Genomic DNA, 15,170 nt, shown 5'->3' with positions numbered 1-15,170 from the left:
TTAGAAAAAAGATAATAAATAATTTAAAAATAAAATGTACAAATGTAAGATAATATATATAGCAGTAATTTTTATTTTTAATGATATTATTTTACGTATTCAAAGTTCTAAAATTCTAATCGTTGCAGCCATTTGCAAATTTGTTTTACTTATATAGTAATACAAATTTCCCAAGTCACACCACGAGGAGGTTGCTGCAAATGGTGACTCGCCCTATCTCCAACGGTCCCATCCACCCTCCTTTACAAATTTTAAATTGCGGTAGACATCATCGCAGTACATCAACCGTTTATTCCATTTGGAACAGACGGTATACAAAAAAATGGACCTACCCGAAAAAGAGGTAGACGTGCTAATCATCGCCTATCCTCTTTTTAATCTAAAACATACACCAATCCCTAGCTAAACTTATAAACTAAGCTAAGCCCTAGCTAAAGTAGATTTTCAATAGGCAGGATTTATAAACTGTGCAATTGTTTAATTTATATGTTATTCAATGGCGAACTTCTTAATAAAAGAAGAGCCTAAACAACGGAACGATGCTATCTAAAATATAATAAATAAAATGAAGTATAAACTGTGCTCATTTGATTACATTGCTCGTCTTGTCCGATACGTCGTCACGAGGATAATTGATATTCCTCTATTTCCGTCGCCACGGTCATAGAAGGTAGCACGAAATAGAATATAAACATTAAGTATGTTATTATTCTATTTACGTATTGCGAATTTTGCAGATGAAACAAAGCTAGAAAACTGCGTTTCTTTGCGATGCAGAAAAACAATGTTTTTTTTGCTTCCGTTCATCAACAATCGCAAAAGATCCCTAATGGGTTACCAATTTTATACGTGTGATCTTCTTAACCAAAATAAAGGCAATTAAGAAATGACAAAATATGTCGAATCACCGCATAAAACGGGTCATGTAATGGCGGTGTATGTCACGGGCATCTTCTAATTCAAAAGAATCAGATTATTCCCAAACGCAGCACAAATTATATCTTCTTTGATTGTAATTCTTTAGAAGAAGTTGCAAAAATCCTGTTCGAATCAACTACGTCAAAAGAACAAAGAAAATGGCAACTACTTCTACTTGACTTTACTTTCATGAAGTATATAATTTTTACATTACAGACATAAAATAGAAGGATAGAAAATGGGGAAAAGGGGACTTACGATCGTTCAGGATTACAATGAAACCAAACTGCACTACGCGGAAGACGCGGAAGATCTGAAAAAACACTAACATATGAAACGAAACTATTGCACGATAGTCTAGCTTGAACATGACATTACGAATTAATAAAATAAAAGTGAGAAGAATGATTAAAAAACGAATTATTAGGAATATTAAGAATAAGATTAAAATTTTTAAAAAAAATGACAAATTATTAAAATCAAGAGAAGAACTTCACTCCACGATCGTTCAAGCTAAACTGACATGGCACCGATATAACGTACAACGTAACGATCAACTACGAACATCGATTGAGCTGCCACCGGAAATTATATTTCTGTTATTTATTACGATTTACTTAATAATTCTTCTATTAAATATTAAATAAAGACAAAATTGTAAAAATAAAATATTAAAAAATATTTTAATTTTATTATTTATACAAATATATTTAATAATCTTTGTCGAATTGAATAAACAAAATAATAATTTTTATTGTTGAAGGAAATTCTTCTTTTAGTTGATAGAAGCGACATCTATAAAAACTGCGTTGTTAATAGACTGTTATTATCTCTATCATTTTTTAAAATATAGATAGATATATATGCTAAGTTACATTGCAAAATTTGAATTACAACTTTTATGTATTTAATATAAATAAAACTAACATTTTGTTTGAAATTGTACCATTCTATTATTCTATTCCTTCATCCATTTCATATCAACATAACATATGCCATTTTTATAATTACGTAAACATGAAAGGTCAAGTTTCTTATTATTTAATAAAAAAAATTAAAAATACAAATATTTCCTGATATCCTTAAAAATATTTATTATATTTCTATAAAATTTTTTTTAATTTCAATTTTTCAATTTTACTTTTATTTTATTTATTTATGTATATTTTTATAAATATAAAATAATTTGTAAAAAAAATAATTTGTAAAATATAATTTTTAAAATAATTTGTAAAATAATTTGTGAAAAAAATAATAAGAAATACAATTTATTTTTTGAATTTTTACTTTATTAATTTTTAATTATTAATTACAAATATATTTCGGTTATACTCGTATAACAGTAATATGTACATATATATCATTTTCATCAATTTCATCAATTATAAATATAATTTTTCATTAAAATTAGAAACATATAAGGAAAAAAGAGATTGATCAGTTCTAAAATAAATGTCAATTTTATTTATAATATCTAGTAAAAGTAATACCTAGGAAATGAAATGCAGTTGATATTTATATTTTATCGTTTTTAATTGTTTAAAAAATATTTAAGAACGTTATTTTAGATCCTTTTGTGAAGGTACATACCAAATAGTATATAAGAGAATCGATATTAATCATCGTTCTCTTTTTCTTTCTTTTTCTCTGGAGCAATTTAATATATATACTTTTTGTTTAATTTTCGAGGAGAAACTTTTAAATGTACTAACGAAGTCGTCTGGCTTCTCTTTCAGATTCTAAGAGTGTTAGAATGTCTCCTTCTCGTACAGGACCTTTCACGTTCCGAATTAACTGTCTGTTTTGTTCATTCAAAAACTCCACTTTGACTTGCGTACATTGCCCTTGAGAACCCGTTCTGCCAAGAACTTTCACTACTCTTGCACGAACTATAGGTTTCTCCATATTTCTTGAAATTTCTGGATTTTCTTAGTTATTGCTCAATTGATTGCGATAGATTTAGAACGAATTCTATAAACTGCATTCAATTTCTTACCAACTTAATTATAAAATTTCTAATAGTATTTTAAAATATACTTCAAAAGTTGTTTGAAATAATGTAAGAAATGAGATAAAAAATATTAAAAAAAATTAATGTTATGAAGTTAAATACTATAATGAAATAAATAATTTATTATATTCTATAATATACTTATCTTAAATTGCAAGAAATGAAAAATTCGAAGATGTTTTGCTTTGGCAGCATTGCTAAAAGCAAGTTTAAAATAACTATTCCTCCATTAGATTCGTTGCTTTTACACCACGTGTTTCTGACGAATTCTTTTAGTTACAATTTTAAATCTCATATTTGAATAATGTCAATTAATGGTAATGAATATTTAATACGACTAAATTTTGAATAAAGATAACAACGTTATATTTTTACACATTATACAGATGCTTTTATTCATTTGTGCTTTAGTATAAATGTGTCATTCTTGGTTTAGAATACGAAATATTACATTTAAAAATCTTATAAGGATTTGCAATTTCCTCTTCCCGCGTGTATATTTGTTTTTTAAATTCTTTTGTCTGTTTTATGTATTTTTATTTGTTTTCGATGTTCATACCCACAAACGCACAATCTTACACACGTACCTATAATTTTTTGTTTATATAAAATTACAATACTTGAAAAAAGTGTCATGAATGTATGCGATATATGGTCGAACAATATGCATTGTACATTGTACATTTGAAATATGTCCTAAAAGCGAAACCGTCTTAATCAATTCTTTTATGCTGCGTGTCTATATGCAAATATGATAATATATTATTCAAATTCTTTTTTAGCAGCAGTTTGATAGTTTTGTTCGCAAGATGGTCACATGCAATTAAAAATTTTTTTGTTCACTATTACAGTCTCAATTCTCGAGAGCCTTGAACACAATACGCGTGGATTCGTATGAATTGAACTTAACATTTTACTGCTTTTACATCTATTAATTTTCAGTTACGTATGCGATTACGCAGCATTATAAAAAAAATCAAAAACTCGTAAAGAAATAAAAAAACAATTTCAATAATACAAATGAATAGTAAACGAATATTCAGTTTCAAATGAATCGGTCAATGTTATGTTTAAACCTTGGTTCTATATGTATACATACATACATACATATATATATATATATATATATGTATATATCCTATTTGTATGTATTACTTTTATAAGTAAATCTGTATTACTTTTATAAGTAAATCTGTATTACTTTTATAACTAAATGTATTAAGATTATAGATATAACTATGATACAATAGAATTGAGTTACTTCCAGATTTTGTACAGCTCACTTTCGTCACGTAATAAATACGAACCAAGATCTAAACAGGTAAGCAACATTTTTTTTTTAAATGAAAATAAATAATCGTTATACGTATCTGATTATCTAGATAATTTCAGTATCTTATTATTACCCCATTTCCATTTTAATTTTCTTATGTTTACATCATTTTATATATACATTTCATAAAATTTTATTCTCGTACAATCAAACAATTGTTTGATGATACTGAATCACAGACATTCCAAGTGTATTCCTAAAATGTATTCGAAATGAAATATAAATAATCATACACAATATTCAAATTCACAAATTCAGTAAAATTGATTTTAACATTGATGATTTGATTAGAGTATAATATTTCATATTAATTTCTTTGCAATGTTAAAAATAAAATGAGAACAAAATATTCATATGTATAATATAGTATATCGTTGTTTCTCATATAAATTCGATTAATTTATTTATTTATATAATGATAAATAAAAATATAAATAATAAATACATAACCAATCTAAAAATATGGAAATTTTTGGCCTATTTCTTTCTATTCTTGCTCTATATTTCATAATAGATTTTTTTTTCATATCACGATTTTCTCATTTAATATCCATTTAGTATATGAAAAAATAAATTATGCAATGATATTAAAATTCAATGAAAGTCCCAAAATTTGTAATTGATATAATTCTTAATTTTAAATAATTAAAAATGAATTTAAATTTCAATTTAAAATGATTAAGTAAACAGGAATTTTCTAATATTTTCTAGTACAAATTCTAAGCACTTAAAAACTTACAATAAGTACTGATTTAAGATTAAAAATATCTAATAATTATACATTATATAATTAAAATACAATTTATATTCATAATTAGAATAAAATAGGAATAACTCAACATCAAAGAGAATAATAATATATAATATAATAAATTTTAATAAAAAAGTGATAAATCTGATTTACAGTTGATATTGAAATATAAAAATATTTATGTAATAATTTTTTTTAATTGATTTAAAATTTAAAAAATTAAACTTAAATGTAACGCTATTAAATATTAATAATAATATTATAATAATAACATTATTATAATTATGTAATTATCTAAACATGTTTACGATTATTATGAAACATGATATGAGATCTAACTGTAAGTTAAAGAAGAAGTCTATCAATTTTTTATTTTCTTCTTTTTGTTCTCCAGTTACAAGTAAATAAATTTGTAGCAGTTAGAATAATGCATAGGCCGTGAACAAAAACTCCTGTAAAAGTTTCCAAAATCAGAATAATCTTTTTGTCACATTCTATTATATTTTTCTTCTTCTTCTTCTTCTTTTTTTTTTTACTTCTAATTTTTTTTCTTTTTTTAATAATATACTCCCCTCACCTCTTTAATTAAATGACTATTATAATAAATGTAACAATGTTCAGCATTCCAGACTTAGAAGCAAACGCACAGGCAGCTAGTGATTGGTCAGGTGTGAGCTTTTTTACAATATTATGTTTTATAATTTTTGTTCGCCTCTTAAATATTAGTTATTGAATTATCTATAAATGGAATGACAATATAGTAAGGATTGTTCGCGACCTTGATTTAGTACAAATATTCAGATATCTCGTTGATATATATACATAAATATCGGGCAAGATAAATTAATTTTTGGTGCTTCAACATGTTGGTTAAAATTTATTTTTGTCCGATATATTAAACGATTATTGGTCGTTTCTTTCGCTGATATATCTTCGAGATATCTTTTGTAGATTAAGTGAATATAACTATCGATGTAAATGTGAGAACAATAGAGGATCTATTCTAATCTTTGATTTGTAAATTTTCTATTGCTTATCTATAAAAAAAAGTCTATGTTATTCGCGTGATACACACGCGCTCGTTGGAGGGACCATGAGTCTTGAATGGGCCTAAGGCTCCTGGCGAGTTTGTAATAATTGGCTATCAATGTTGCATTTCGATAAAATACGTAGTACCAGCGGTGGTCTCTTTTCTGTTTATTATCAATGATTTACAATTTCACGCTATTTTTGCGTTACTCTAATTTATTAAAAATGCCTAAACTGTCTATGCGTACCATTTATCTGTGTTTTTTTATTGTTAGTCTCGTTTAATGTCATATGATGCATTTGGATGTTATATCTATATTTATATGCAAGAATGAGAGAATTGAAAATAATAAAAAAAATAATGAAATCGTATAGTGAATCTTCAGTTATCTTAAAAAGAATTAAAAACGACCGCTTAATGTCGATCAAGAGACTTATTGCAAGATATCATATCTGTATAACATAAAATAATCAATAAATCACATATTCTCAATATCTTATTCGAATTAATTGCTTTAACATTCCAAATTCAATATTTTATATTAATGTATAAATATATAAATTGAACTTGAGGATACATAAAATATAAATATTTGTTTAACTTTCCTTGTATTTAAATTATATTAATTGCAATTTATTATATTTAAAGAACACAATTAAGAGTGCAGGTTTTTTAAACTTCGATATTTTTAACAAAATTCAAAGTAATGAAGGATTCTATAATTATAATAGGTTTCTAAAAATGATTTTATGGTTTTGTCATTACATAATCAAAACACAAGCACATTTATGAGATGAGCTCAAATAAATATATAAAATCTTGATAGTTAAAAACAAATAAAAATTAAAATATTGTGTCATTTTAAATGCATATATGTTCTGCAATTTTGCTGAAATGTTCAAATTTTTTTATTTTCAATGAAAAAAAAAAAAATAAAAATTTAGAATCATAACCAGCAATTTCCAAAGATTTTAATATTTTAATGAGATTGAGATGAAACGAATACGATGATCTATTGATTATCGATTATATATATCGCTAGATATATCGCCACGTTTTAACGAAGAGATCGTAACTTCAGTCTCAGTACAAAGTAGGCGATCACTCTCAAAGTAAGCAGAAAACCTGTCAATGCAACCGCGTCCTGCCAAAAGACGGCGTTTTGCATCGACATTTCTTCGAGGAACTTCGTCGGGCTCTTGAAATGGCAGTACGCATCGGAACACTTGAGCTTAGCACGATTATAACCATACACAGAAATCATGGTGCCTTCAAAACTATATCTAACATAACTTACGTACGAAAGAAATTTTAGATACTTTGGAATGGCATCAAAATTAACGAAGAAACCGGAGAACAAAACAATTGGCACTGATGATACAGGGCCAATGAATACTCCAGTCTGGAAAAAAATTTTTTTTTATTAAATTTTGAAAAAACGATAAAAAATATCAAAAAATACAATAAAATAACATTATATATAAATGAAGTGTTACCTCCACACTCATCGCTGATCCTATCACTAAACCGATAGATTGAGAAACTAATGCTGTTAATATACATATAGTTAAATACATCATGAATCTATTTGTTTCCAATGGTTGCGACGTCATGAAATATACAATTATGACGTATGCTATAGAATATACTATCTGCAATGAAAATAATTGAAATGTATTAAAAATTTAAATGAATATACATTGAAAGCATGCATTAAAAATACTAACTTGAAAAGGTACATCGGCTAAAGTTCTTGCAAGATAATAAGCTTTTACAGAATACCAATAATTTAAATGTTCTCTTACAAATACTGCCATTTCTATTGGAACTATATTAAAAAACAAATTATTACATATTTAATTAATATATATAATAAATCCATAGTAATTAGTACATATAAGAATAAAAGATATAATTAACAAAGTTTAATTATCTATTATGCATTTTTTACTTACATGTAAGAATGGTAGGCATCATTGCGGTGAACATGAGAAACATTACGGTAAAGAAAACGCAGCCGGCATTGCTCATTACTCGTGAAGCATCATTGCCGATATCATAATAAATTGCACCAATGAGAAACCCAACAATTATATGGGAAATCAGCCTTACTCTCGTTAATGTCTACAATAACAAAGTATTTTTTGAGCGAAATATTTCGTATTATTACTATCGAATAACACATATATGTAAATATATTAACCATGTCTCTTATTTGTGACAAGAATATCCTTTTAAGAAGGATCCAAAATTGAGTCCAACTATTTGTTGGAAAGCCAACTTTTTGCTCAATACTTTCTGCACTATCCAATAAAGAAGTCGTGCAAGAAATTGGTATGTTAATTACTGTTCCGCTATTTGGTTGTTTTGCTACACCGTTTGGTATTAAAGCAGTTTCAGATTTTGTTTCTTGCTGCGGAGACTCCTTCGCGATATCATTCGATACAGTTTGCACTGCATTTATAGTACTTTGATAATGTTGATAATTAGCACATTTACCATTATTTACAGCCATAACTAATTTATGCACACATTCTCCATGTTCTCCACATGCCACTTCCATAACTAAACAAAATTATTTTTTTTTCTTATTAATAGATTTTGATTATTATTAAAAGCATTAATATAATTTTCATCTACCATAATCCGCTGGATTATGATAACTGGGACATTCCAAGCCCACTGATGATAGAAAGGGTACCAGCCCACCAACATTTCCTTGATATATACATTGGCCCTCGGCCAAAAGGTACAAATGATCAAACATTTCAAATAATCGTGCACTTGGTTGGTGTATCGTACATATAATAGTTCTTCCTAAAATACCATAAAAATAAACAACATTTTTTTATAATAATAGTAATAAATAACATATTATTAAATAACATTAAATAAAAATTTATTGTTAAATTACCTCCTCTACTTAATGATTTGAGCAAACTTAAACATTGATAACAAGTTGAACTGTCCAAACCAGAAGTTGGTTCATCAAAAAACATCACCGGAGGATTGTTAACAAGTTCCAACGCGATCGATAATCTTTTTCTCTGCCCTCCGCTAAGACAATGAGTTTGTGTATTGCTCGCATCGCTTAGACCAAGCGTTTCAATTATTTCTTCGATCTATATAAAGACGATTTTATTAAAATTGTTTAAAATGATTGTTTGTTTTAAAAGATTCGCCTTTAGCATACCACAATTTTTTTTGCTGTTGCGCTGATATCTTTTCCTAATTTCAAATTAGCAGAAACCGTCATTGTCTCATAAACCGTTAAATGAGGTAACAGACGGTCATCTTGCATTATATAACAAGACATTTTTCGAAATCTCCTAAGATTCCTATCTTTTCCATTTATCAGAACAGAACCGCTCAGATGAGATGTCCTGAAAATATAAAATATTACGATATTTTTTCAATTGTTAGCTTATTACATTACTTATAAATTGTTGGAAACACAACTTACTTGTATCCTGCCAAAACGTTCATAAGTGTACTCTTTCCAGCACCTGAAGGGCCCATGATTGCAGTCAATTCTCCGGATCGAAATTTTCCATTTACACATTTCAGAATTGTTTTATATCCTGTAAAATAAAATATTCGAGACATAAAATTTATATGCATAAAGTAACGCTCTTTTTATTCATTTACTTATTTTTTTTCGAGATTTACTATTTTCCATTTGTATATTTTATATTTCGAAAATTAGCATTTTTTTCCAATATTCACAATATTCGAGAAGAGATAATATAGAAATTTCATTTAATCACAGCTTTCACGAATACTTAGATTCTCTAGGTGACCTCTTTTAATTGTGAGTACAATTGCACCTCCAAGGTATATCTGGACCGAAACGAAATAGCTTGTACATATCTATTGATTCTTTCAGCTGGGTCATTGTTAAACATATTGAACAAAGTGCCTACCGAATATTCTTTCACGTGCGAATATGTGTATTGTTCTTGTTCGTTCTTGTAATACGTTATTTTTTTTTTTCGAAGACCAACCTCTTTTTCTGCCTTCTGACACGCTATACGCTAGATTCTTGAACTCAATGTCAACCGGTGGCCTCTTCGGTAAATGCGTTAATGTTACTGCCGGCCTTTTGCCATCCTGTCCTGGACTATGATTTGGTACTTTTCTTGCGAACATGCTATTGCTACACATTGAAGCTGCGGTACCATTAGATGCACTACCATTGCAATTGCAGTGAAGATTATTTTGCGAATTACTGAAACATACGAAAAAGATTAGTATGACGTTCAAAAAGAACATTTTTTTTTTAAATATTTAAAATTTTTTTTTAAACATTTCGAAGTATAAGAATTTCATTTTTAATAAATGAGATATATCGATACTTTCGATTCTAAATAATTAATCGAAAATAATATTTAAATCAAATTAACAAAGAATCAAACTCATTTTTGTTGTATATCAGTTTATTATTATATCATTTTCTTAAATTTTTCTTTTATGTTCCTATTTTTACAATTTTTATTACAGTTTTAAATATTAATAATATTAATAATATTAGTAAGAATAATTAAAATATAACTCTTGATATTTATTTATGATTTATTTTTTATTTTTGATTTATGATTAAAAATAAGAAAAATTTTTTGCTTTATCAAAATTTATTCTTTGACAAATGTTTGTGATGTATTTATAATTATTTATGTATTTATAATTATATAATTGTGATGTAAAATAAATTTTAGAAGCCCTGCGAATTAAACATATGGTGTTTGTAATTTAATCTTTCACTTACTTCTAGTTTTAAGGTTTCGATAAGAATAAGAATCGATATCGTACATGTATACTAAAAAGATAATCAATTAAATTTTTATGAACGAATTCAAGCAATTTCACGTAATTATGAATATATATGAAACTTATCGAAAATCTAATTAGTAGATTTTTGTTTATTTTTACTTTTTAATTATTTAATTTAAATATAATCTATATTTTTGTAATTTGAAAAATTAAATAATTTTTTTTCAAATTATCTAAATTTAAACAATTTTACTTTTATCAACGGCAAATTCAATGAAACAATCAGAAGGAAGCTTTGTAAAAGGCTTAAAGCGATCAATGGAAAGACCTTGAGATCTGTTTTAGTCGTATTTGGGATATATTAGTTCGCGTGTTCGATGTTCCCTTGATGACCACAGTTTCACTTATACATTGTCAGTAATATGACATATCTGATAAAATTGTTGTTTAGTTATATGAAAATTAAAATAAAATCAAGAAGAAATATCAGTAGAAATATTCAATGTATTCAAATATTAAAAATTCAATTTTATTTTCACCATTATTTTCATCATTATTTATTAATAATAATTTTTCTAAGCATATTGTTAATTATGAGAGACTATGATAATATATAAATTGTAAAAATTATATGTAGAACGTAAAGAATATTTGGAATGCGAATTTTGATTTAAAAACTTTAATTCAACAATATTATTTACATAAAAATTAAATACCAGTTTGTAGCCATTGAAAAGGCTATGAACGATCTTTGCAGTAGTCAATTTTTTTTATAGAAAGCTTTATATACAATACTGTTTATTATGCAAATATCAATATCAGCTATTATATTTTATCCTATTCATATAAAAATGCTATATTGATTCAAAGTTGACAAAAGTTTCAATCATTCAAAGAATATACTATTATGCTATATAAGCTTTCATTTTTTAAGAGAAGGATCCATATAAAAGAAACTATATTCAAAGTTTTGTATTGTTTTTCAATATATAAATTTCCTGCTGTACACGTGTACACGTGAATTGAAATTCATTCAATCTAACATATTAAATGTTTATTTTTTAATATGTCATCTTTATTAAAAATTATACCTGAGAACAGCATTATTGAGATTTTCCAAATGCAGGGAAGGTGGAGGAGATTTAATTGTCACCTGATGACTTCCACCTGGAATGAACTGTACTTGTTCATCGCCACTGTATCTAGATCCTCCTCCACCGGTCAAAGCAAGATTTTTTAAATCTGCCATCATCTCCTGATGCTGAAACAATCAATTAACCAATTGAACTCCTTCCAAGTATAAAAGTTTCATCGATCAAAACTTTTTTTTTATGATGTGATTAAGAGAAAATTGCATTTAATATTAATCTATTAAAAGTTAATCAAATTGTTATTGTTAATTGTTAAAAAGTAACATTTACTTTGTTAAAATTCATTTAATTGGTCAGATTTTTTTTTTATATAAAATTATAAAATTATTCTAATTATGTTACAAAATGAATAAAATTCTTTTTACACAACATTCTTTAAAACTTCTTAGAATAAATCTAAGATAAATACATACATTCAAAGCAAATAGATTATAGAACTATTGATTTGAATTAATATTATAACGAACATAATATTGTCTCTTGTTTTTAGTTATTGAAAATGTCCTTTTCTTTCTTTTTTTTTTTATTTCTTTTTCTTTTTTCTTTCTTTTTTGTTCCTTTAGTATTAATAAAAATGATATATTCTTAATATTTATTTGTCTAATTATTCAAGAGATGAATTAATCTTATATGAATCAATGAAAGAAACATTAACAAATATTAAATTCAGATATTTCTTTCTTTTTTATTTTAAATATATTTAATAATTTTATTATATATTTTTTTAAGAAAAAAAATATTATTTTTTATATATGATATAGAAAAAAATATATTTCAAGTCCACGTGTTACTATTGAAAGATATGATAACGCTCTTATAATTATCGGACAATATTATAACGACATATTACTGATCAAATACGATAATTGAATATTGTCTATTCAATGAAATAATTAAAAATTGAATATGATGAATGAGATAATCGTAACTTTTGAATGCAATCAGATTAAAGATTATGATATTTTTCAAAATATGTAAGTCAGAACACCTGTACATATCTTACAAAAAAAATATTTGCAAAATATTTATTACAGATGGTTAAATTTTAATTATTGATTTCGATCGATCAATCAATTGACGCAAACAATGTGACTAACAATTCGTAAAATTTAACATAATTTTTCACTTTTGACAAGATATTTACGTGTCTATATATATATATTCAAATAAAGTAAATAAAGTAAATAATTAATTTAATATAATTAATTATAAGAATAAATTATTAATTGATAAATTACAAATTTAATATTAAATATTATAGTTTAGATAAATAAAAATTATATAATATTTTTATTTCGGCCAATAAATTCATAGATGCATTATACTATCTATTAAACTAACGCATAAATCGGTCATGATCGTACCAGGTCAATGTCCATTGCATCTTCCGAGAAATATTTTTATTTACCTTTAAACAAAATTGATAATATTGAAGTCAAATTTAAATAAATATTTAAATGGACAAATAATGTATGTAAAATCAATTATGTTTGTTAGAATAATGATTCAATGTATACAACAACATATATTATATTATTATCATTTTTTCAATTTTGCTCAAAGTTTCGAACAATTTCACTTTCATGTATACTAATAATAAAATTTTTTTGCCAACAAATAAATTTAATCGTTTTTAAATATAATAAAATTGAAATAAAAAATATTAAAAATATTAAATTTTCTATATTTATTATTAAATTTTATTATTATATTTGTTATTAAAATTTAAACGAATTTCATTTTTTTTTATTAAATTATGTTATACGTGATAATAAGCAGTATAAAATATATATAATAAAATGCAATGAATGATTCAATTAGATGTAAATCTAATTTTTTTTTTTTAATGATTCTAAGTTCAATTTTAAGTCTAGATATATCAACTATAGAATTATAAACTTTAATAAATGCTGCTATAGATATTTATCGAACATGTGTTTTAACAAAAGTCACGAAAGTTAAATACAATAAAAAGAATTGAAAATAATTAAATTATTAATGATGATAATATGAAAAAAAAATTAACATTACTTACATTTGAAGTTATGAATTTTTTAATATAATAGTTATTGATATTTTTATTTTGTTATTTTCAAAAAATGTATATTTTTTTGTATTTATAATAATATTAATTAGCAATGAAAAAAACAAGAAAGCAGATATATGTTATTGCAAGACAAAGAAAGATTGTTAAATCTTTAAGTAGAATAAGGGCTGTGCAAACAATGATTAAGTGAAAGATTTGTAAAAGTGTATCATCTAAATAAAATATAAAAAATTTCTGTCCTTAAATAATTATAAATAGAATATACTCACCATCGGTCGAAGGTAAATTTAGGTATCCAAACGGCGTTCGAAATCATACCCTGATGATGACACTGTGCATCCTCTATCTCTCCGCCCTTTCTTCTGACGCTTCACCATGCACAGTAATCGCGTTTGAAGAAAGAAATAATGATCACAAAAATTACAATAAAGTGAAAAGCAACTAAATAGGCCGTAGTGAATTGCTATGATGTGCTTTTAATCCTTGTCTTCGCTTTTCTAATTATTAATAAGGAATTTTTCGAATCGCAAGGCGGTATCCGTTTTCGAAAATAATATTTAATAAAGATTACAATCAATTATGTTGTGAAAAACACGTATAAATGAAAATCGAAACGCGAAGCAGCTAACCGATTCGCAGTATGAACTGCAACTGACAGCGAAGAGAAACGATCAGACGACGCAACACTGTCCAGAATCAGCTGTCGTGCTATGCACCATCGTTCGCCTCTACCAACCAAATGAACTGAACTGTCCAACTCGAAACCAGGGACGACTATAATCATTGGAGCCCTCTCCCACTTGCATGTTTCTTCTATCTCTTGGTCTTGAACCACGCGATCAGATTTATTAAGCGTTGCGCGTTTTACGTTATTCTTTTATTACTTATGACTCAGGATATTTTTTTTATTATTTGTAATTACTTTTAATAAAAATAAAACATAAAATAAAAATGCTTTTACTCCTCTCTTGTTTTTTTTTTTGATTTTATGTAATGATAATTTTTTAAATAATCATAATTTCATAAAATTCAAAACAAATAAACAATAAATAGCAAACATAAAATAAGATTTAGGACATTTATCTCTTAATAATTAAACATTTAGATTTTAAATTCATCGGTTTAAAAAATTATATTTAATTTTTTAAAATACATTTAC

At 25.6% G+C, this 15,170-nt stretch overlaps 2 protein-coding genes across 2 annotated transcripts; both read right to left on the bottom strand.

Annotated features, from left to right (window-relative positions):
- Nucleotides 1-2,480: 2,480 nt before the first annotated feature.
- LOC102676674 (40S ribosomal protein S28-like) lies at nt 2,481-2,953 on the bottom strand. The gene has a single exon (XM_006611747.2). The coding sequence runs from the start codon at nt 2,821-2,823 to the stop codon at nt 2,626-2,628; it is 198 nt and encodes a 65-aa protein (XP_006611810.1). The 5' UTR covers nt 2,824-2,953; the 3' UTR covers nt 2,481-2,625.
- Nucleotides 2,954-7,100: 4,147 nt separating this feature from the next.
- On the bottom strand, nt 7,101-14,835 carry LOC102676814 (ATP-binding cassette sub-family G member 4). Its single transcript, XM_006611748.2, has 13 exons — nt 14,281-14,835; nt 13,306-13,372; nt 11,905-12,074; nt 10,048-10,271; nt 9,507-9,624; nt 9,237-9,426; nt 8,958-9,165; nt 8,684-8,860; nt 8,247-8,608; nt 7,999-8,167; nt 7,771-7,871; nt 7,540-7,695; nt 7,101-7,445 (listed from the first exon to the last, which is right to left on the bottom strand). The coding sequence occupies exons 2-13, from the start codon at nt 13,318-13,320 to the stop codon at nt 7,101-7,103; spliced, it is 2,235 nt and encodes a 744-aa protein (XP_006611811.1). The 5' UTR covers nt 13,321-13,372; nt 14,281-14,835.
- Between the last annotated feature and the right edge of the window lie 335 nt (nt 14,836-15,170).

This window comes from Apis dorsata, unplaced genomic scaffold (genome assembly GCF_000469605.1).
Source record: "Apis dorsata unplaced genomic scaffold, Apis dorsata 1.3 scaffold_92, whole genome shotgun sequence".
NCBI lineage: Eukaryota > Metazoa > Arthropoda > Insecta > Hymenoptera > Apidae > Apis > Apis dorsata.
This window is presented reverse-complemented; position numbering and strand designations above follow the sequence as displayed.